Genomic DNA, 24915 nt, shown 5'->3' on the forward strand with positions numbered 1-24915 from the left:
AACACTGTAATCTACTTAGCACACATGAACAATGGTTTTAATGCACCTTAATTAACTTTTATGAATATTGGTGCAAACTCTATGCAAAATAGATAATCAGCTTCAAAATTATGCACATCAGCTCAGTATGTATGAGCGCATACTTAAATAATGTGTGTTAAAATGCAAACCCATTAATGTTAGAAACTTAATTATACCTTGTTGATTTATAATTAAGGTTTTTCTTGCATTATCAGTTTTAATGAGCTGCCTTTATGTTTAAACTGTTTTATTAACAATTCTCACAATACAAAGTGATGTAGAATATGCATATAGCATTGTTTGATATATAAAACAGCATTTTTACAACATATTCAACTTCGCCAAACACTTTTCATCCCCAATTTTTTCCCCCCCTTCCCCCTCCCCTCTTGATAATTCCTTGTCCCATGCTAACATTAGGTTTTGAGTGGCTCTTGTTCCTAATATCATACTCTTGAATACTTCATTATAATGAGCTGCCTTTAATGCAAGAAAATTAATGTTAAAGTGATTTGCTTGTCATTAACATGGCCTCTTAATTTGAACTAATTAATGCACATTAATGGCCCGTGTTAATGCACTTTAGTACATTGATCTCAAGGTGATTAAACAGTGTAAAATATTGATTGAATGATTTCAACATTACAAGTATTTTGATTTAGAGGACAAGGCAGAATTAGTTTTCCTAATTCCTACTGTGCCTGATCATCATTTTCTGGTCAGTCCATTGCTTGGAAAATAAAAAATCAATATTAGATACAGTTACCATAAAAATGGAAACATTTCTTAATCAGTCAACTAAACATCCTTCACTGTACTTCAAAATGAAATATTTAATTAGTGTAGTCCAGCATGGTGAATAAAGGAGTGAATATCGGACCGCTCTGTTATACAAGCTATTTAATCTTTTAACACTTTGACCTTTTTGGAGAGGCGGTATTGAAAGTTCCTAATAAACTATAAATCACTTGCTGTCTTCTTCTTTACTTTTATTAAAGCCATGGAAAATAAAATACTAGGTTATCATCAGGGCCAGTAGAAAAGTTTAGGAGCCCAAAGCAAACTTTCAGCTTTCATCCCCATCATTTAAATTTCAGACTCCCACAAGGGCCAAATAATTAACCTGAACAATTCTGATAATCCCAATACCACCCCTCTAGGAATGATTCTATGAAAATGTATAATTAGACATCAACTTTTAAATATTAAACTTTGCTTCATATAGGTGTATACATAATGGGGGGTAATTCTATAACAGAACACCTATATTTAGGTGCCTGGAGGGAGGAGTGGCCTAATGGTTAGTGCAGTGGCTTGAGAACCTGGGAAACTGGGTTCAATTCCCACTGCAGCTCCTTGTGGCTCTGGTCAAGTCATTTAACCCTCCATTGCCCCAGGTACAAATAAGTACCTGTATATACTATGTAAACTGCTTTGAATGTAGTTGCAAAAACCACACAAAGGCAGAATGTTGCTAGTGGAGGAGTAGCCTAGTGGTTAGTGCAGCAGACTTTGATCCTGGGGAACTGGATTCAATTCCCGTTGCAGTTCCTTGTGACTGGGCAAGTCACTTAACCACCCCATTGCCCCAGGTGCAAATAAGTACCTGTATATACCATGTAAACCACTTTGAATGTAGTTGCAAAAACCTCAGAAAGGTGGTATATCAAGTCCCATTTCCCTTTCCCCCTTTCCCTTATGACATCACAATATCAGAAGTGAGCCAAGTATCGGGCAATCAAGCCATTGTGACATCACTGATGAGGTTTGCTCTTATTGGTGGAATGAGTGGAGGAGTAGCCTAGTGGTTAGTGCAGTGGACTTTGATCCTGGGGAACTGGGTTCCATTCCCACTGCAGCACCTTCTGACTCTGGGCAAATCACTTAACCCTCCATTGCATCAGGTACAAAATAGGTACCTGTATATAATATTTAAACTGCCTTGATTGTAACCACAGAAAGGCAATATATGAAGTCCCACCTCCTTTTCTGCCACCTATTTTATAAAGTGAAATACCCGCCTATAATTTAAGCACAAGCATTTATACCAATTGTGGAGCTGGTGTAAGCGTTGATGCCTCAATGTCAGAGATACGCACTTAACTTATAGCATTGTATAAGTAACACGCTTGTGTGAGTCCTGCCCACTCTAGGCCGGACTCTGTCAGACATGCGCTATTTAAGTGATACATGAATTCACAGACTGGCACATAGGCAGAATTTTGGCATTTAAGTTCTTGCTTATTTATTTATGCACTAGTAAAAAAGGCCCGTTTCTGACACAAATGAAACGGGCGCTAGCAAGGTTTTCCTCGGAGTGTGTATGTTTGGGAGAGTGTATGTGAGAGTGTCTGTTTGAGAGTCAGAGTGAAAGTGTGATTGTGTGAGAGAGAGCGTGAGTCTGGGTGTGAGTGTGTTTGTGAGAGAGTGTGTGTGTGAGAATGAGAGTGTGTGCAAGTGTATATGTGAGACACAGTGTGAGTGAGAGTGTGTGTGTGTGGGCGAGAGAGAGAGTGTGTGTGAGACACAGATTCTCTGTTTGAGTGAGTGTATGAGACCAAGCGAGTGTGTGAGTGACTGTGTGGCACATAGAGAGTGAATGTGATACAGTGTGAGACAGAGTGTGTGAGAGTGAGAGTCAGAAAGACATTGTATATGAGAGAGAGAGTGTGAGCCGTGCCCTCCCAATCCATGGCCATCTGTCCCCTGCCCCCTCCATTCATCCTTTTCCAGCAATTCCCCTCTGTCCCTGAGCCCTGCCCTCCCAATCCATGGCCATCCATGTTTGTCTGTCACCTGCCCCCTCCATTCATCCCTATCCTGCATTTCCCCTCTCTGCCTGAGGCCTGCTCTGCAATCCATATCCATCCATGCCCATCTGTCCCCTCCATTCATCCCTATCCAGCAATTCCCCTCTCCCTGAGTCCTGCCCTTCCAATCCATGCCCATCTGTCACCTGGCCCCTCCATTTTTCCCTATCCAGCATTTCCCCTCTCTGCCTGAGGCCTGCTCTGCAATCCATATCCATCCATGCCCATCTGTCCCCTCCATTCATCCCTATCCAGCAATTCCCCTCTCCCTGAGTCCTGCCCTTCCAATCCATGCCCATCCATGCTCCTCTGTCACCTGGCCCCTCCATTTTTCCCTATCCAGCATTTTCCCTCTCTGCCTGAGGCCTGCTCTGCAATCCATATCCATCCATGCCCATCTGTCCCCTCCATTCATCCCTATCCAGCAATTCCCCTCTCCCTGAGTCCTGCCCTTCCAATCCATGCCCATCCATGCTCATCTGTCACCTGGCCCCTCCATTTTTCCCTATCCAGCATTTCCCCTCTCTGCCTGAGGCCTGCTCTGCAATCCATATCCATCCATGCCCATCTGTCCCCTCCATTCATCCCTATCCAGCAATTCCCCTCTCCCTGAGTCCTTCCCTTGCAATCCATGCCCATCCATGCTCATCTGTCACCTGGCCCCTCCATTTTTCCCTATCCAGCAATTTCCCTCTCTCCCTGAGTCCTGCCCTCCCAATCCATGCCCATCCATGCTCCTCTGTCCCCTGCTGCCTCCATTCATCCTTTTCCAGCAAGTCCCCTCTCGCCCTTCCATGTTCCCCCCCCCCCTCGCATCCATGCTACGCTCTCTCCCATGTCCCAGCCTGGCCCGCCCTCTTCTCCCCCCCCCCTTCGCATCCATGCCCCCCCCTTCGCATCCTTGCGTCGCATCCATGCCCCCCCCCCTTCGCATCCATGCATCCTTTTTTTTTTTTTTTTTATTCTTTTTAACTTTACCTCCGTGGCGGTTCGTGCAGCGAAGCGTCAGGGAAGGAGGCGGCGCTCCCGACGTCTAGCTTTCCCTTCGCTGTGTTCCGCCTTGTTGACGGAACACAGCGAAGGGAAGGCTAGACGTCGGGAGCGCCGCCTCCTTCCCTGACGTTTCGCTTCCGGATTTGTTTGTTTTGTCGCGAGGGCGGGGCAGAGACGGCAGGCTGAACCCTTCAGCCTCAGCCTGGGAGTGACGTCAGATGGCTTCAAGGCTTCCGGCTTCAAGTTTCCGGCTTCACAGAACTCAGGCTTCCGGCTTCAAGTTTCCGGCTTCACAGAACGTGGCTTCAGAACGTTGAGGGTGCGTTTTATTATATTAGATTCTTGTATTCCAGTGTTATCCAAAAATAAGTTTTGGCTCAAAGTGGCTTACAATTTACAGTTTGGTGAAACTGCAGTAGCGTTTTACAGTTAGGACATGGAAGAGACATCTGTAGCTTATGCAGTTAACTGTAGAATTTTTTTAAAGAGGTAGGTTTTCAGTTCTTTTTCAGTTCTTTTTTGAACTGAAGATAGTTAATGATGCTTTTTGTAGCTGTTGGCATTGAATTCCACCATTTGGAAGCCAGGTAGCTAAATCCTGCTGTGTAGATGGTTTTGTAGGTTATGTTTCTGTAGTTGGATAGATGAAGAAGCAAGTAGCCCCTAGTTTCCAGGCTTGCATTTCTAGGGAATAGTTCTATCAAATCTAGCATATATTCGGGTGCCATTGTAAATAGTATCTTGAAAATGAGTGAACACACATGCATATATTTTTTTTTTGTTACATTTGTACCCCGTGCTTTCCCACTCATGGCAGGCTCAATGCGGCTTACATGGGGCATTGGAGGGTTAAGTGACTTGCCCAGAGTCACAAGGAGCTGCCTGTGCCTGAAGTGGGAATCGAACTCAGTTCCCCAGGACCAAAGTCCACCACCCTAACCACTAGGCCACTCCTCCACTGTTGCTACTATTGGAGATTCTACATGGAATGTTGCTATTCCACTAGCAACATTCCATGTAGAAGTCGGCCCTTGCAGATCACCAATGTGGCCGCGCAGTCTTCTGCTTCTATGAGTCTGACGTCCTGCACATACGTGCAGGACGTCAGACTCACAGAAACAGAAGCCTGAGCAGCCTTCTACATGGAATGTTGCTAATGGAATAGCAACATTCCATGTAGAATCTCCAATAGTATCTATTTTTTTTTTTGTTACATTTGTACCCTGCGCTTTCACACTCATGGCAGGCTGAATGCGGCTTACATGGGGCAATGGAGGATTAAGTGACTTGCCCAGAGTCACAAGGAGCTTCTGCCTGTGCCTGAAGTGGGAATCGAACTCAGTTCCTCAGGACCAAAGTCCACCACCCTAAACACTAGGCCACTCCTCCACTGTTGCTACTATTTGAGATTCTACATGGAATGTTGCTATTCCACTAGCAACATTCCATGTAGACGTCGGCCCTTGCAGATCACCAATGTGGCCGCGCAGGCTTCTGCTTCTGTGAGTCTGACGTCCTGCACAGGACATCAGACTCACAGAAACAGAAGCCTGCGCAGCCTTCTACATGGAATGTTGCTAGTGGAATAGCAACATTCCATGTAGAATCTCCAATAGTATCTATTTTTTTTTTTTGTTACATTTGTACCCTGCGCTTTCACACTCATGGCAGGCTGAATGCGGCTTACATGGGGCAATGGAGGGTTAAGTAACTTGCCCTGAGTCACAAGGAGCTGCCTGTGCCTGAAGTGGGAATTGAACTCAGTTCCCCAGGACCAAAGTCCACCACCCTAACCGCTAGGCCACTCCTCCACTGTTGCTACTATTTGAGATTCTACATGGAATGTTGCTATTCCACTAGCAACATTCCATGTAGAAGTTGGCCCTTGCAGATCACCAATGTGGCCGCGCAGGCTTCTGCTTCTGTGAGTCTGACGTCCTGCACGTGCAGGACGTCAGACTCACAGAAACAGAAGCCTGCGCAGCCTTCTACATGGAATGTTGCTAGTGGAATAGTAACTTTCCATGTAGAATGTCCAATAGTAGCAACATTCCATGTAGAATCTCCAATAATAGCAACATTCCATGTAGAATCTCCAATAGTATCTATTTTATTTTTGTTCCATTTGTACCCTGCGCTTTCCCACTCATGGCAGGCTCAATGCGGCTTACATGGGGCAATGGAGGGTTAAGTGACTTGCCCAGAGTCACAAGGAGCTGCCTGTGCCTGAAGTGGGAATCGAACTCAGTTCCCCAGGACCAAAGTCCACCACCCTAACCACTAGGCCACTCCTCCACTGTTGCTACTATTGGAGATTCTACATGGAATGTTGCTATTCCACTAGCAACATTCCATGTAGAAGTCGGCCCTTGCAGATCACCAATGTGGCCGCGCAGTCTTCTGCTTCTATGAGTCTGACGTCCTGCACATACGTGCAGGACGTCAGACTCACAGAAACAGAAGCCTGAGCAGCCTTCTACATGGAATGTTGCTAATGGAATAGCAACATTCCATGTAGAATCTCCAATAGTATCTATTTTTTTTTTTGTTACATTTGTACCCTGCGCTTTCACACTCATGGCAGGCTGAATGCGGCTTACATGGGGCAATGGAGGATTAAGTGACTTGCCCAGAGTCACAAGGAGCTTCTGCCTGTGCCTGAAGTGGGAATCGAACTCAGTTCCTCAGGACCAAAGTCCACCACCCTAAACACTAGGCCACTCCTCCACTGTTGCTACTATTTGAGATTCTACATGGAATGTTGCTATTCCACTAGCAACATTCCATGTAGACGTCGGCCCTTGCAGATCACCAATGTGGCCGCGCAGGCTTCTGCTTCTATGAGTCTGACGTCCTGCACATACGTGCAGGACGTCAGACTCACAGAAACAGAAGCCTGAGCAGCCTTCTACATGGAATGTTGCTAATGGAATAGCAACATTCCATGTAGAATCTCCAATAGTATCTATTTTTTTTTTGTTACATTTGTACCCTGCGCTTTCACACTCATGGCAGGCTGAATGCGGCTTACATGGGGCAATGGAGGATTAAGTGACTTGCCCAGAGTCACAAGGAGCTTCTGCCTGTGCCTGAAGTGGGAATCGAACTCAGTTCCTCAGGACCAAAGTCCACCACCCTAAACACTAGGCCACTCCTCCACTGTTGCTACTATTTGAGATTCTACATGGAATGTTGCTATTCCACTAGCAACATTCCATGTAGACGTCGGCCCTTGCAGATCACCAATGTGGCCGCGCAGGCTTCTGCTTCTGTGAGTCTGACGTCCTGCACAGGACATCAGACTCACAGAAACAGAAGCCTGCGCAGCCTTCTACATGGAATGTTGCTAGTGGAATAGCAACATTCCATGTAGAATCTCCAATAGTATCTATTTTTTTTTTTTGTTACATTTGTACCCTGCGCTTTCACACTCATGGCAGGCTGAATGCGGCTTACATGGGGCAATGGAGGGTTAAGTAACTTGCCCTGAGTCACAAGGAGCTGCCTGTGCCTGAAGTGGGAATTGAACTCAGTTCCCCAGGACCAAAGTCCACCACCCTAACCGCTAGGCCACTCCTCCACTGTTGCTACTATTTGAGATTCTACATGGAATGTTGCTATTCCACTAGCAACATTCCATGTAGAAGTTGGCCCTTGCAGATCACCAATGTGGCCGCGCAGGCTTCTGCTTCTGTGAGTCTGACGTCCTGCACAGGACATCAGACTCACAGAAACAGAAGCCTGCGCAGCCTTCTACATGGAATGTTGCTAGTGGAATAGCAACATTCCATGTAGAATCTCCAATAGTATCTATTTTTTTTTTTTGTTACATTTGTACCCTGCGCTTTCACACTCATGGCAGGCTGAATGCGGCTTACATGGGGCAATGGAGGGTTAAGTAACTTGCCCTGAGTCACAAGGAGCTGCCTGTGCCTGAAGTGGGAATTGAACTCAGTTCCCCAGGACCAAAGTCCACCACCCTAACCGCTAGGCCACTCCTCCACTGTTGCTACTATTTGAGATTCTACATGGAATGTTGCTATTCCACTAGCAACATTCCATGTAGAAGTTGGCCCTTGCAGATCACCAATGTGGCCGCGCAGGCTTCTGCTTCTGTGAGTCTGACGTCCTGCACAGGACATCAGACTCACAGAAACAGAAGCCTGCGCAGCCTTCTACATGGAATGTTGCTAGTGGAATAGTAACTTTCCATGTAGAATGTCCAATAGTAGCAACATTCCATGTAGAATCTCCAATAATAGCAACATTCCATGTAGAAATCTCCAATAGTAGCAACATTCCATGTAGAATGTCCAATAGTAGCAACATTCCATGTAGAATCTCCAATAGTATCTATTTTATTTTTGTTCCATTTGTACCCTGCGCTTTCCCACTCATGGCAGGCTCAATGCGGCTTACATGGGGCAATGGAGGGTTAAGTGACTTGCCCAGAGTCACAAGGAGCTGCTATTCTATTCTTTATTTGCATAATTGCAGCATACATGATAGTGCCCAGTGAGGGAAATTTTATTGTGTTACTTTGAATGCAGCAGCTCTTTGCTACCCCTTCGGAATGTGCCAACCTAGGTGACTGCCTAGTCTGCCTAATGATTAAGTCAGCTCTGGTCGCATTAGCAGGCAGCTGTACTGAATTTTGTTAAGTAAAGGCTTTTTTTTTAAATGTAGTACATGACAATAAAATGAAGAAAGTTAATTAGAATATAGATCTCTGTATTTCATTTGGAGTGTAATGGTTAATTAAGAGAGTTCTTTACACTTCAGCAAAACCTGTTCTTGTAAATTATGTAAATTAATTGCGGTCTGGAGGAGAAGCTTTGGCTGATTCCAGACTGATTCCCTGTAGACCTGTGCTAGCAGAAGCTTTGCAGTATAGAATTGTAAAGTAATTGTTTGATAGTATTCAAGGTGCAAATATTGTATAGCTAAAGATATATCTTGTAGCATCCAGTTCCATGTTTGTTCTGTGTTGCTGAGAGTGCATCCTTTCTAAATGCAAACAAAAAAACTATCACGTACTATCAATAAAGAAACTAGAACAAAAGAGTGACAGCGGATGCTGCTAGCGTACTGTTGATTCCAGAAGCCTTTGACAGGCCTGACCATGCGGAATTAGAAAAGGTTCAAAGAAGAGCGACCAAAATGATAAAGGGGATGGAACTCCTCCAATATAAGAAAAGGCTAAAAAGGTTAGGGTTATGATTGAAGTCTATAAAATCCAGAGTGGTGTAGAATGGGTAGAAGTGAATCGATTTTTCACTCTTTCCAAAAGTACAAAGACCAGGAGACATGCAATGAAATTACGTGGACATACTTTTAAAACAAATAGGAGGATATATTTTGTCACTCAAAGAATAGTTAAGCTCTGAAACTCATTGCCGGAGGATTTGGTAACAGCAGTTAGCGTATCTGGGTTTAAAAAAGGTTTGGATAAGTTCCTGGAGGAACGGCAGCGCCACTAGGATCCCACACACACTAGGGACTGCTTTTAAATATCCCACAGGTTCTGGAATAGTGGAAAGCTATGTAATGGAAGGATAAATTAGGTCTTACCTGATCATTTTCTTTCCATTAATCCTTCCCACTATTCCAGAGGCCCAACCAATGTTGCTGAGATGTTTAGTCGGTGCGAAGTAATGGGTCAGATAGTAACTTTCACCTTGCGTGGTGCATCCTGCATATCTCTTGTTCTCTACAGGTTGTCCAGAGATGAGAGAGGTCCACACAAGTTTGCTCATTTGGTTAGTGTTAGGTTAGCGAGTTGTTTATGGTTGTTGTGTTTATTCTGAGTTTCTCTTTACTGCTTCTTGTTTCGTAAATACTGAGGAGCTGGACTGGATGCCTCGAGAGGTATGTCTCAGCTCAATTTTCATGTCTGTGTTTCCATCTGCTGGTTGATGGACACAACTATCCCACAGGTTCTGGAATAATGGGAAGGACTAATGGACTGAAAATTATCAGGTAAGACCTAATTTCTCCATACCAAAGCACCTATTTGAGTAGAGAACCTTTTATATGTGCGTTACAATGAAATTCTAAGGTGACTATCGGGCCCATCTTTCAACACAAATCGGAAGATGGACATCCTTCAACACAAATCGGAAGATGGACATCCTTCTCACAGAAACATCCAAATCGGTATAATCAAAAGCAGATTTTGGACGTCCACAAGTGCACTCCGTCGCAGGGACGACCAAAGTTCAAGGGGGCGTGTTGGAGGTGTAGTGAAGGCGGGACTTGGGCGTGCCTAACACTTGGACGTCCTTGACCCATAATGGAAAAAAAGAAGGACGTCCTTGACGAGCACTTGGACGTTTTCACCCGGACCTGTTTTTCTTACGACTAAGGCACAAAAAGGTGCCCAAACTGACCAGATGACCACCGGAGAGAATCGTGGATGACCTCCCATTACTCCCCCAATGGTCACTAACCCCCTCCCACCCTCAAAATAACATCATCATCATCATCATTTATTTATTTACTATACCGTTACTTATTGCTATAGCAAAACAGAACGGTTTACATAAAAAATAAAACATATAAAAACACATGTAATAACATCTAGGAAATTCAGTACTTGATAGGAAAGCACAGCAAACCAACCATACAAAAGTTAATAGCTAATAAATATTAACAATTACAAACAAACTTAAAATATAAAATAAAAAATGTAATTTAGCATCCAATTTATGTTGTTGATTTTTTTTTTTTTACTTTTCTTTATCCTGCAACGTTGTCATATGCATTTTGAAAAAGATATGGCTTTAAACTTTTTCGAAAACCAATATATGGATCCTCTAATCTTAATAATTTCGGGACACCGTTCCAAAGTGATGGCGATAAAAAGAAAGCCGACTTTCGTGTAGATTACCATCTAGCCCCTTATTAATGATGGAATTACTAACCTATTAACATCATTAAAAATATTTTGTGCCAGCCTCAGATGTCATACTCAGGTTCATGACAGCAGTATGCAGGTCCCTGGAGCAGTTTTAGTGGGTGCAGTGCACTTCAGGCAGGCGGACCCAGCCCCATCCCCCCCCCCCTTCCTGTTACGTTTGTGGAGGAAACAACGAGCCCTCCAAAACCTACCACAAACCCACTGTACCCACATCTAAGTGCCCCCTTCACCCGTAAAGGCTATGGTACTGGTGTACAGTTGTGGGTAGTGGGTTTTGGGGGGGGAGGGTTGGGGGGCTCAGCACGCAAGGTAAGGGAGCTATGTTCCTGGGAGCAATTTCTGAAGTCCACTGCAGTGCCCCCTAGGGTGCCTGGTTGGTGTCCTGGCATGTCAGGGGGGACCAGTGCACTATAAATGCTGGCTCCTCCCATGACCAAATGGCTTGCATTTGGTCGTTTCTGAGATGGACGTCCTTGGTTTCGAAGATCGTTGAAAATCAGAAACGTCCATGTGTAGGGACGACCAAATTTAAAGATTTGGACGTCCCTGACGGTATTTTCGAAACGAAAGATGGACGTCCATCTTGTTTCGAAAATATGGGTTTCCTTGCCCCTGGATTGGGACGTTTTGGGAGGACGGACATCCCTTTCGAAAATGCCCCTTCATGTTTTAAATAATCTGATTATAAGTCATTGATTCAGTGATCTGGCCCCCAAAATTGTTCCCTCTCTCCTCTGGAAATGTTGCTTTTTTTCTTCTTTGTGATGTATAATTTTGAGTCTGTGTAGGTTAATTCTTTTCATAGATTTCTGGCCTGTTTCACCAATGTATCATCCTTATTTGGGAGTGTTGTGCTCTAAAGCTAGTCAAGAAATGTATTAGTCTTGCATTGCATAACTATAACATAAGGTCACTAAAGGTTTATCAGAAGACAAAATGCCAGATAACAAGAGAAAATTATATGAAGGTGTTTGGTTGGAATTTGGCTAGCATATTTCTGAAATCCATTTATCTCAGGTCTTTAACTTTGCCACCTGCAAAGCAATTAAAAGTATATTTTACGTTTGTACAGGACCATGCTGATTTAAGGAACCACTCCTTCACAGTTGGCATGAAGCTGGAGGCAGTGGATCCCAGGGAACCCTGGAATATTTGTCCTGCATCAGTGACCAAGGTGAATTAAAGACCAGAAACTAAGACACCTAATTTACTTGGTACCTGTTTATAACTATATCATGAATGCTCTAATAGTAGCGATCTTTTCTAATAATCAGACATCAGTAGGATCTTGATAGTACGTAGTAAGAATCACCTCAATGCTTATGGTACAAATTGGTGAGTATAGTAATATAATATCATTGTACGCTAGAGAAAACTGGTAATTCACGTTGAAAACCTATTTTAGATTGCTGTGCTGCGTTGCGCTAGTAAGTACAGAACTATTTTGAGCTATAAAGGCTTCCATACTTGTGAATGCATTTGTATCATGCTTCCTGTTCCTGTGTTTGTGTTAGGTTTCTTCTAGCTATATTCATGTTGTTAATAAAAAGCAGTGTCCTTTTTTCTGCTCCTGGCTTTTTTTTTTTGTTTGTTTTAATGGCCATTTGCTAACTGCCGTTAGCACATGGTCATTAAAACAGATTAGTGCATAAGCCCTTACCACCACCCATTTCTTACGGTAAGGACTCAGGCACTAATTGCATACTGATCAGTTAGTGTGCGGCAATATAGCTGCGTGAACTGATTAGCGCAGAACACACTGTCCGCCCCAGGACATGCCCCGTGCGCCCAAAAATAAATTGAATTTTATAGCGTATGGGTAGCGCGCACACCCCAACATTACTGCAGGATGCCTCAGCGTGCCCCATGGTACACCACTTTTTGGTGAGGCAAGCACGTGTTAGTGCTTACCGCAACTTTGTGAAAGGGCCCTTAGTCTCTGCCGTCGCCACCGTGAGGCTGTTCCACAGATCCGCTACCCTTTCAGTAAAGAAATATTTCCTTAGATTACTTCTGAGTCTGTCCCCATTCACCTGAAAGGATCCTAAAAAGTGGGTGGCTGCTTGGGAAGATTTAGGAATTTAACTTAAATGTTGATTAGCATGTGTCCATTAGTGCGTGAGCACTTACTGACACCAATTTTGTAGGCGATAAGGGCTCATTCACTAACCACATGCTAACTGGTTAGTATGTGTGGTTAGCATGTGGTGATGTAGCCACGCTACCTGGTTAATGCAGTACACGCCTACTGTCCACCCTGACCCTCCCCAGTGCTAAAAATAAAGTTTAGTTTTTAGCTCAAGGGTAGCGCATGCACATGCAAAAATTAGAAATTTGCTGCAGATACAATTGTGTTTCATGCTAAGCTTGGCCAGAAATAGAATGCTCCTTGTAAAAACCTCTCCACAAGTTTTGATTTGTTTTTTTTTCTGAACTCTGAGTAAATGAAGTGCTTTGCATGGTACTACATTGAAGACATTCATTTAAATTTGAGTTAATTTGTGCCTAGAGGATTGCATACAAAACTTTACTATTTAAGAAGGCCAAAACGTGCATTTTTCCCACACAATGGGCTTTGCACAAAAAATGTTCAAATCTTAACCTTTCCTTTTAGGACATTCCCTGCGCATTGTGCTTTTTTTGTTTTGTTCTGTTTTTTTTAACAAAGTCCATTATTGTGAAAGGAAAAAAAAATCAAAGGTTAGTATGTCGACATCTTAGGCTCCTACATCTGGTGAAATGAATTGCATACCTAAATTTAGGCTTCTAAATGTCAGGTGAATTTTCAGCTTAAAAGTTAGGATGTTCAGTTGATAATAGCTACCTAACTTACAGATAGAGTTGCGAATGTGTGTTAATGGGTATTATTAATAATTAGATTCCTTTGCATAAAATGTGACCTGCATTAATAACACAAGGACTAGGGGACTCTCAGTGAAGTTACATGGAAATACTTTTAAAACAAATAGGAGGAAATATTTTTCCATTCAACAAACAGTTAAGCTCTGGAACTCATTACCGGAGCATATCTGGGTTTTTAAAAAAGTTTGGACAAGTTCCTGGAGGAAAAGCCCATAGTCTGCTAGTGAGACAGACATGGGGAAGCTACTGCTTGCCCTGGGATTGGTAGCATGAAATGGTGCTACTATTTGGGTTTCTGCTAGGTACCTGTGACCTGGCTTGGCCACTGTTTTAAACAGGATACTGGGCTAGATGGACCATTGGTCTGACCTAGTATGGCTATTCGTATGGTGTTATGTAGTAGCATTAGCAAGCAGTAACATAGTGGCACAGATTGGCAACTCAGGCTTTTAGGTTCCTAAATTTAGAAACCCTACTTTTTTGGATTGTTGGCATCAGTGGATATTAGCGTAGTTTATAATAAACTCTGAAATGACTCTTGTACACTATGAGGGTAGTTCTATTAAGAGGCACCTTTTCTTAGGTGGCCTATTTGAGGTCTCCCATAGAAAACACCTTTCAGCCTTGGTTGGTTATGAAGAGAAGTTTATCACATTATACTGTGTATGTGTGTGATATTGCTATTTCTAGTGGCTTATGTGTCTCTAAAATAGTTGAACCTGCACTGTGTCACTTTGATTGCCATGTATTCTACCAGTCCCACAACTGAGAGTCTTGAAATTGTTGCCATATCCGGGGTACCTGTACTGCTGTACCACAGATGTTCAAGTCCACATACTTTTTAATATTTTGCTGTTTTTTCCTTTCAGGTTTTTAGCAATTATTATTTACAAGTGACAACTGATGATCTTAGGCCGGAGCCTAGTGAGATCTCAGTGCTCTGCCATGCAGATTCTTTGGGGATTTTACCAGTACAGTGGTGCCTTAAAAATGGAGTCAATCTGACACCACCCAAAGGTTAGTAGATTTTTATTTTACTGTTCCTGCCGTTCCCTTCTTCATCTGAGCCATCATGCACAGCTTGCAGTATTTTCCTAATTTTCTTCCAGATCTCTTCTGACATTCAGAAGTGATTTTCTCTTGATTAAATTTCGATGCAGCTGTCACAGGAGATAATTGTAGTTCTGTTACTGGCAGATCGATAAATATTACGCTAACAATTTTTCTTAGTTCTGAAGAGCAGGAATCTGAACCGAGGACTGAATTGTTTGAGTTTTTTTCTCCCCAGCACTATCATCAGAATTCCCTTTCTCATTTAGAAATCATTTACTCAGGCGCAAAAAACCCTAACGTGGGACATGCTAAAGCTTCCCACATTAGTTTTGACATGTGCATGAGCTAACTGCGTTATTTTGGGGGAATTCTTTTTTTTTTTTTGAGAGGGCATGTCAGAGGCCGAAAGTGGGTGTTCCTGCAGTAACCGGATAGTGCATCAGATAGCAAACATGGTAGCCCACATTTTCAAAAGGCTCACAGGTAGCTCCCAATCCACATTAATCCCATTATTATTTTTTATATTTCATCTGTTTTTGTTCTCAAATCTTTCTGCAAAACTTTTTTATATAAATAAAAAGCACTTAACCTTCAGCAAACTCCCTCAACACGTTCGTGTTTTGTATACACTGCATCAGAACGGAGGCTCCCCAGTTCCTTCCTCAAGCATTCCCAACTGCTGCATATTCCATTCAAAGCCTTTTAATTATTGTGTACGTGTTATAGTCACTGTGGGATATTTTTGTTGGTATTCTCTGTGCTTTACCCCTTAGAGTGATAAACTAAATATGGTACCACATTATTGCATTCTATGAGTGATATTTTGTATAAAATATGCATGTAAACTATGGTTCTGACAAAGCTGCTCTAAAGATGTGTGTTCGCACATGCGCACTTTAGTAATTTATTTGGATTTAGCTCACACGTTTTCAGCAGCAGCTGTAGCTCAAGTGAGTTGCATTCAGGTACGCTAAGTATTTCCCTGTCCCCAGATGATTCACAATCCAAGCAAGTTTGTACCTGAGGTAATGGAAAGTTAACCAGATCCCTGGTTGTCAGCCATGTGTACTTTTGCTTGGCAGACCTTTTAGGCTGAAGAAATCCTTTATAAAATTATTTCCGAGTTCTGTCTTTACTGTTCAGCATCTTTTTTTTGTATTGTTTATTTTGTAAATAATTACTGCTTCTCTGCTATTTTCACATGCAGGATACTCTGGCCAGGACTTCGACTGGGCAGATTACCAGAAGCAGTGTGGGGCCGAGGCAGCACCTCACTTTTGCTTTAGAAATGTAAGGATTTTTCTTTGTTGTAATTGCGGTAAGCCAAACACAGCTTTTGATCCCTGTTTGTTTTATACTTGACTTTTTGAACTTGTGCTCTGCTTACTGTATATGTCACCTTCGCTGAGCAATTAAGGCGCATACTGTGAACAGGGTACAAAAAATAATTGAATTTAGCAGTGCAGTACAGTATGAAATAATTCTCATATCTGAAAATAATATTGAATAAACTATGATTTAAGATGTGACTGGTCTGCGTGCTGAGTTGCTTCAGCCAGCATGGAAATTCAGCCACTCACCTGCTGGAGAGAGGAGAAAGCAGGACTAATGACGGAAAAGGTCAGCTAGCTTGGCCTGTTCCCCTGTTCTGTAAATAATGTGATGCTTATAGCTAGTTATAAATGTGGGGTAACACTGTTAATGTACATTACCCTATATAATAAAATGCACCTCCAACATTCTGAAGCTGACTGCATGGCTGAGGCATTCCTGCTCTCTGTATCCATCTCCTGAATTGACGACATGTACTTCCGGGTTCGTCACAAGCAGAAGTGACCAACCACACGAGGTTTCTCGCCTTCAGAATGTTGGAGGTGCATTCTATTAAATAGGATTGGTCAGTTCCTTGAAGCACAGCCAGAGCTCAGCGTCCTGCACAGTAACACTCAGACACCAGAGAGAGAGAGAGAGAGGGGGGGGCCTGACACCAGAGAGAGGGAGGGAGGGGGGCCTGACACCAGAGAGGGGGGAGAGGTATCTCTGTCACACACACACTCACTCTCACACACTGTCTCTCACACACTCTATGTCTCACACTGTATCACATTAACTCTATGTGTCACACAGTCACTCACACACTCTCTTGGTCTCATACACTCAGTCTCACAAGAGTCTGTGTCTAACACACACTCTCTCTCTCGCACACACTGTATCTGTGTGAAACACACTCTCTCACACTGTTTCTCACATACGCACTTGCACACACTCTCATTCTCACACACACACTCTCTCTCTCACAGACACACTCGCACCCAGACTCTCTCTCTCTCTCTCTCTCTCTCTCTCTCTCTCTCACACACTCGCACATTCACTTTCTCTCTCACACACAGCCACTCTCGCATACACACTCCGAGGAAAACCTTGCTAGTGCCCGTTTCATTTGTGTCAGAAGCGGGCCTTTTTTACTAGTTAGTAAATAGACTCTGCCCATTACATAAAATGGGACCTGTGGTAAAATGTTATGTTTTAATGGCATTAGTGCACCTTAGTAAAGTACAGTATCCGACCTAAACGGGACCGACACATTGTCAGATAAATGAAAAGTCAGATACTACGGGAAAACAGTGGTACTCCTCAATCAGTACATAAACAAAGGCATAGAGTTTCCAGTATTTTCATAAATTGTTCTAAAACAAAGATTTTGGCTAGAAATAAATGCAGTGATGTCACCGGGGGGGGGGGGGGTGTCTATTGGATATGCCAGATAGTCAGATTACCAAAGATGAAATAATCGAGACTGTATTGTACTTCTAGATGTGAATTTGTTATTGATGTAGAGTCTTATGTAAGATAAACAAGCACTCAATCAGTAATACAAAGCTATTTCCCATTTAGTTGCTTGCACAAAGGGCAGTGGGAAGGGTCAAGTTTCAAGTTTATTATAGTCTTTCTATCCCACCCTATTCTGGTACCTTCAGGGCAACTTACAATCTAAAAATTGTGGAGAATAAGCAAAAAGATCAAAAAACACAGGCATGACTATTAGGGAAGGGGAAGAACTACGATAATTGATAGGACAGAGGGGGAGAGGAAGAACAAGAGGGAATGCTCCAAGTATCATCCAAGGCCTGCTAGGTAGAGTAGAAGCTCATTATATCAAACTTCTTTTTCCTACAGTTTTTACAACATTTGGTGGCACAACACAAATGTAGACTGACACATTTAGGAGCCCTTTTACCAAACAGCAGTAAAAAGTGGCCTAAGCACAAGCTTACATGGCTCATTCCGAATGCTAAGGCCATTTTTACCCCTGGGATAAAGTAGCCGAACTTGAATTCTCCAAGGACAAGCAGGCTGCTTGTTCTCACATGTGGGTCGGCGTCCACGGCGGCCCAGGAATGGAGATTTTTCCAGCAAAAATGCATAGAGCTTTGCAAAAGCTTCCAGAGACCGCGCTTGCGTGGCCATCTTCCCGCGCGAGTGTGCGTTCCCGCCTCTAGAAGATGTAATCCAACTGTCCACCGATTTTCACAATTCCCTTCAGTGGTGGACAATTCGATCCAATTTGACCTTGGGACGTCCCTTTCAAATTCCTCGGCCACAAAAAGTGCTGACAATGGATGCATCCCTCCTGGGGTGGGGAGCTCATGTAGACGGGTTTCACACTCAAGGAGTTTGGTCCCTCCAGGAAACAGGTCTTCAGTACATTAGTAACATAGTAGATGACGGCAGAAAAAGACCTGCACGGTCCATCCAGTCTGCCCAACAAGACAAACTCGTATGTGCTACTTTTTGTGTATATCTTACCTTGATTTGTAACTGTCATTTTCAGGGCATACATCACTATTACTGCATGAGAGCCCTTACCACCACCTGTTTTGCAGGTGGTATGGATTCACGTGTTCAATCTGTGCTAATCAGCATGTGGCAATGATTCTGCACTAACTGATCAGTGCAGAATATGCCCACTCTCTGCCCCCCCGCCCCCCAGAGACTGCACCTGTGCCAAAAAATAAAAATTATTTTTTAGCGTGTGGGTAGTTTGCGCACGTGGCAAAATTACCATGGGACGTCTCGGCGCACCCTCAGGACACCATTTTTTGCTGGAAAAATAGTATCCATCTCTGGGAGAAGATTTTGAGGCAGTCATAACCTTGGCCTTTAGTTTAAGACAAGTTAATCCTCTTTCGATTACATCTCTCAATATTTCCCTCCACAGACCCTGTTGGTAGTTCATGTTTGCAATGTATAATACCTATCAAAGTGCCTGTTCTTTTGGGACTTTGTTACCAACTGTGAATTTTTATAATTTGCTGCAAAAAGTTATCAGTATTTATAGATTACTGGTATGTTTGAAGGGCTCACACTTTAATATATATTTATACGGATAGACGCCAGTAGGCCGATAGGTAAGCGCGAGTTTTTAAAGCAGCCTTTGGTTGCCATAAATGCTCATGCTTGAAGTTAGGCTAGAGAATGCAGACTTAAACTCGTGTTTTATAACGGCAGTTCTGCTTGGAGCAGCCATTATAGAATTCAGGCTTAGCGCTTAGGCATCCTTTACTGAATCTACTCCTATGTTCTTTGTCAACGGTCTGTATGACTTACATTTTGGACATTGATGAAAGAACATTAATCATCATAGATGTTCACATCTTCAGGTCTTTATTAGTCTAATCAAGGTATCGTCTGTATATCAGCTGATGGTTCGTTTTCTTTTTAAGTGAATCTTATAATTGATGGGCTAACCCTGCGTACTTTTTCTGCTCTCATTTTGGGAGTGTCCTGACACTTGCTCATCTCAGCCATTCCTACCATAATTTAAAAACCAAGGTGGTGTCATCAAGCCACAGTATACAGTAATGATTAGGAAAGTACTCGGATAACCTTTGGGTTGAAATGAGAATTCAATTGATACTAACAAAGAAAGGGGTCACAAAACTAGAAAGACTGATTAAGCTTTTTCCTTTGGCAGAGTTATTTCTCCTCTAAGATAGTCTTTATCTAGATCAGTGAAAATGTACAATGTGAATGACCTATATAGACCTGTTCATCTGCATTGAGTTGCACTATTACTTGAGACATCCTTGGTACCCTGCTTCTTTTGTGTAAAGTGCATAAAATACTGTAATCTGGTCCAGGAGGATGTACTCGAAGACAGTGGGACGTTGAAACTTTGTTTAGTGATCAAGTATGAAGGTAAAGGTCCAGAATCTGTCTCCATCCTAAAACTTGTATAAGAGGACTGAGTGAGTGAGAATCCACTAGTACAGATAGAAGAGAGAGCAACAGAGTTTGCAAAGCAAGAGAAAAAAAATCTCTTTATTGAATTAGCAAACAAAGAAAAACAAGGGCAAATGCATAAAAACAAAGGGGTTTATATTCATAGCGATTTAACTAGACAGAAATTGCTCCTGTCATGTTAAATCGATTGTTCAGGGCTATCCACTGACATTCAGAGGCACTTAACTGGTTAGTACTGTTGAATATCAGCACAGATCGCTAAACTCGAAGCTGGCTATTTTGTGGGTGGTCCGAGGGGCGGAGTCGACATGTATGCGGATAATCAGCACTTAACCACCTAAGTTTGCAGTTTATTCTTATAGTCCTCAATAACCACCACGTTCTCATGGACTACCGAATCAAGAAGTCCAGACGATTTCCATAGAATTACAGCTTACAATAAGTTCCGTACAACAATTAACAAAAGAGAAATTTCATAAATAAAAATATTTTTAAAAACTTCCTAAATTGACCATAGTGAGTTAACATTTCTTAGCTGGACTAGCAAAGTATTCCATACTCGAGCTGCTAAAAATGAAAAGGTAGCAGAGAATACTGACTTTAAACGGACATTCTTCGGGCTTGGATATTGTAACATATTGTAGCATAATAATTTGCACCATGAACGTTCCATGAAGCTGCCTGGGCCCGTGCCTCCATTCTGATTGGCTGTGCCTGGGACTGAAGTCTCGGATGACGTCATCCAGAGAGCCAAAGCAACAGCAGTGCGGGCCCAGGCAGCTTCATCGAACGTTCATGGAAATTACCGTGCTGCTGCAGGATGCTGGCGGTGCAGCAAACACTGAGCAGGAGGGAGCAGTGGAAGACTCCCTGGCTCATGAGCCGCTGTCTCCTGTGCCGCCTCCAGCCCTTAACATGCTAATGACCGTCGCCGCTGCTACTGCCCTGAGCTTCCATATCACAGGGTGCAGCCCAGGGTCCCCAGCTCGGCGCTCACGCGTCTCCCTCTAGGCAGCGCGATACCGGCTGCAGCATGGGCCCCTTAATACTATTAATTCATTGTTTTGTATTTTATTAAACTAATTGCTTAAGAAGTACATGTTCTCACGTAAGATACAAGAAGCATTGAAGATCTGTGAGCCAAATCAAAACTGAACCCATTAAGATCTTCTTTTAAGACTATATTTGAAATTAGCACACTATAAAACATGCAGACTGGTTAAAATATTGCAATTTTAACCCTTTTCAGACTTCAAATACTCGTGGCTTTACTAAAAACATGAAACTTGAGGCTGTGAACCCCAAAAGTCCAGCTGAACTGTGTGTTGCCTCTGTCACCAAAGTTAAAGGAAGGTTAATGTGGCTTCATTTGGAAGGTAAGTGCAAACAACCAAGGCCTTGGGGACAATATTGTCTTGCTTCTTTTTCATTCATTTCTCCTGTGTTATAAACAGGCAAAATTATGTACTTGTGTTGACCACCTGTCAGTAGAAAGCACCTGTTGAATGCACCGAGGGGCCCTTTTACTAAGTCGCGCCTGAAAGAGGCCTGTGCTGGTGTAGGCGCATGTTTTGGACGTGCGCTGGTCCATTTCCTCAGCGCACCTGGAAAAAAAGGCATTTTTGTTTGTGCCGGAAAATGGACATGCAGCAAAATTAAAAACAGTGTGCGTCCATTTTTGCCCTGTGACCTTACTAACACCCATTGATCTAGCGATAAGGTCTCACGTGCTAACCGAGCAGTAAGCGTTCAACTGCCGATTATCACTGGGTAAGCGCCACGTGTTAGAAAATAGAAAATATTTTCTACCACTACTACTACTACTAATAGTATTTATATAGCGCTACCAGATGCACGCAGCGCTGAACATTTGACATAGAGAGACAGTCCCTGCTCAAAGAGCTTACAATCTAGGTAAAACAGACAGACAAGACATTACGGGCAAGGGAATTACAGGCTAAAGAGGAACAGGGGAGGAGGAGAGCAAATGAGTAGCAGTTAGGAGCCAAAGGCAGTAGTGAAAAGGTGAGCTTTCAGCATAGATTTTTAAAAACAGGTAGAGATGGAGCTAGACGTATGGGTTTGGGAAGATGGTTCCAGGCATAAGGTGCCACAAGATAAAAGGAACAAAGTCTGGAGTTGGCAGTGGAGGAGAAGGGGGACGACAAGAGAGATTTGTTCAGAGAGCGGAGTTCACGGGGAGGGATGTAGGGAGAGATGAGAGAGGAGAGGTAGTGAGGAGTCATAGAGTGAATGCATTTAAAGGTCAGTAAGAGAAGTTTGAACTGCATACGGAAGCGGACAGGGAGCCAGTGAAGTGACTTGAGGAGTGGGCTAGTGTGGGCATAACGATTCTGGCGGAAAATAAGTCGAGCTGCAGAATTCTGGACAGATTGGAGAGGAGAAAGATGATTGAGCAGAAAACCAGTGAGAAGTAAATTGCAATAGTCCAAGCGAGAAGTAAGGGTGTGAATAAGGGTTTTGCTGGCGTGTTCAGAAAGGAAGGGGCGAATTTTGTTACGTGTTTTGGGTGCATCAGAAATGGAATTACCACCCGAATCACGCAGTATCCGGGCACTAGTGCCAATTTGACATGCGTTGGACATGTGTAAGTGCCTACGCGCCTTTGTAAAAGGTCCCCTAAAACATTTATCTGCAAGCATTTAAGCATCTTCTAATGGATTAAATGATTTGAGATATGTTTACTGGAAAGCTTCTCCATGCTAGAAATTATATGAAATTCTTCTATTACTAAATGTTTGATTTTATCAAGGTTTTTTCACCCAAAGACATGAAATGGGGAAACAAGCCACAGTGAATCAACTCCTGAGTGGTGTTACAGATGTTTGGGATTCCTCCTTGAGACAGGAGGAACATCTTTCTGAATATCCATTAGAATGGCTTGTCTTTTTCTATATAAGAGTTGTTAATCTTGCACCAGTTTACCAGTTCTTTACTTTTGCTTATTTTGTCATCAGGTTCTAGCAGAAAAGATGTGTTACAAGTTGTTGGTGGGAGGGCTTCAATCTATGTCCTGGTTATTGAGCTCTTAGCTATAGTCTAGCAAATGGATTAGCTAAGATAAGAAACTAGTTGAGTAGGACTGACCAAACTATTATGGGATGGGATAGGTCCTTTATAGGCACAGATCTGACTTAGAGGTTTAGTTCCAGGCAGGCAGTACAGACCAAAAGAACAGGATTGGTGGTTCCAAAACACTTCTATTCACCGTACCCACAGGTCATTCATAGTGAAGTTAGCATATCTACTTGTAGTATGACGTAACAGCAAAATACTCTTCCCCAATGAATTCTATAGAGGAGAATATACCATTGAGGATACCAGATCTCAGTACTGTCATGGCTCTTCACAACCCAAGGGTTTAAATTGTTACAACACTGAGCATTTCAAGCTGTCTCACCTCTTCTCAGTGTTCGTTCCACTCAGTCATCCATATCTTATATTTTGAGTTTGTTTAAACCTCCCAGAAGGCCAGGAGGATCTATCAGATGGTGGTCTACGTTCTCTGTCAACAAGCAAGATAAATCAGTTACACAAATGGATAACATCATCCGGTGGCACCAACACAGAACAGCTCTCTCAGAACTCAAAAGATCCAGAATTCTTTCTCAGCTTCTGCAAGAATTTCTACACAGCCACATCAGTACACCTCTCTTCAATATTTTTTCATCCCCTCTGCTGCTTGACCATGCAGACGCTGTCTTATATTTTTATAATGTGTGCTGCAAAAGGTTTATTCTTTTTTTCTTTTTATCTTTCTTAGCCTGCAGCTAAAGGCTCCTCAGTTGGGGGAAAGTTTTGTACGTCTCATATGGAAGTAGGCACAATTAGTGGACATGCCCCCAAATCCAGGAATTCTGGACTTGGGTGATAGAGGTAATGAGTACAGTAGAGGAAAGAGGGAGAGAGACTGCTCAAAAGATTCCTAAAGTCTGCTTGTTAGGTCAGATTTCAGGGAAAATTAGGAAATGAGAGAAAAGATTGCAGAGGATGGATATTGGCAGCTCATTGTGAGATTGCTACAAAATGGAAATGCAGAGATGTTCCACGCAGGATTGGAGGAGCCAGTTAGAGTGATGATAGGGGAGGTGTAAAAATTAGCAGATAAATGGAGGGAAGTTTGAAATGCAGGGAAAAGAATGGAGTTACCTGCAGAGAGTGAGAGGGGCCAAGAAGAATAAGAGCATTGAGGAGGGGGGGATGCAAAAGGGAGCCTCCTAGTAATGAGAAGGGGATAAAGGGATATGGGAGACACCACAGTTTACTCATTTGAGTATTTATTTTCACTCATTACAAGAACTTACCTCTTTAATTTTTATTTTAGCTAGGTTATGCATGCATTTCTTCAGGCATTCATTTAATTTATTTTCAGTTTGATAAAGATCACACCTCTCTATTCCTTTAACATGGTTTATTTCTATACCAGAAACATCAAACTTTGTCAATCCATGTAATTATTGCGCCATCCATAACATTTTTAAGGTCAGATTTTCTACATTACCAGACATCTTCTATATATATAAGTGCGTTATAAAGTGTGATTTCTTACCTTTAAAAAGACCTTTTAGGAATAGCTGGTCAATCGACACGTTCTGGTAATAGCAACCCAAAAAATGGCAGAACACCATGAGTTATTTAGGAAGTGCTAGTGATGTAGATATGTATAAAAGAATGTGCCAAAATTAAAAAAAAGATTTGCATAGTGATGAGGAAGGTACAATGCTGACATCATGCTTAGATCCTTTGATTATGCTAAAGAGATCAGTCTATTGTTTATAAAACATGACTTAAAATGCTACATGACAAAAATTTATGATAGAAAAGAGTACCTTTTGCAAGTTACATGAAGTCAACTCCTGATGCAATCAAACTGAAATAAGTGCCGGAGTTAATGGAGAACATATTGTTATAAATAGTGACTGAACGTATCGCAGAAAATCTGACCTTAAAAATGTTATGGACGCCACAAGTATGAACTGCTGTCTATGAATT

At 42.6% G+C, this 24915-nt stretch overlaps 1 protein-coding gene across 3 annotated transcripts in view; it reads left to right on the top strand.

The window, feature by feature from the left end:
- SFMBT2 (Scm like with four mbt domains 2) overlaps positions 1–24915 on the top strand; it is a 229729-nt gene that overhangs the window by 138053 nt on the left and 66761 nt on the right. For all 3 annotated transcript variants that reach the window (XM_030216279.1, XM_030216281.1, XM_030216280.1), the window contains 4 exons: positions 11816–11917; positions 14475–14622; positions 15866–15948; positions 21152–21278. In XM_030216279.1, coding sequence (XP_030072139.1) covers positions 11816–11917; positions 14475–14622; positions 15866–15948; positions 21152–21278 — 460 coding nt within the window. The remainder of the gene's footprint in view (positions 1–11815; positions 11918–14474; positions 14623–15865; positions 15949–21151; positions 21279–24915) is intronic.

This window comes from Microcaecilia unicolor, chromosome 10, assembly GCF_901765095.1.
Source record: "Microcaecilia unicolor chromosome 10, aMicUni1.1, whole genome shotgun sequence".
In the NCBI taxonomy this organism is placed as follows: domain Eukaryota; kingdom Metazoa; phylum Chordata; class Amphibia; order Gymnophiona; family Siphonopidae; genus Microcaecilia; species Microcaecilia unicolor.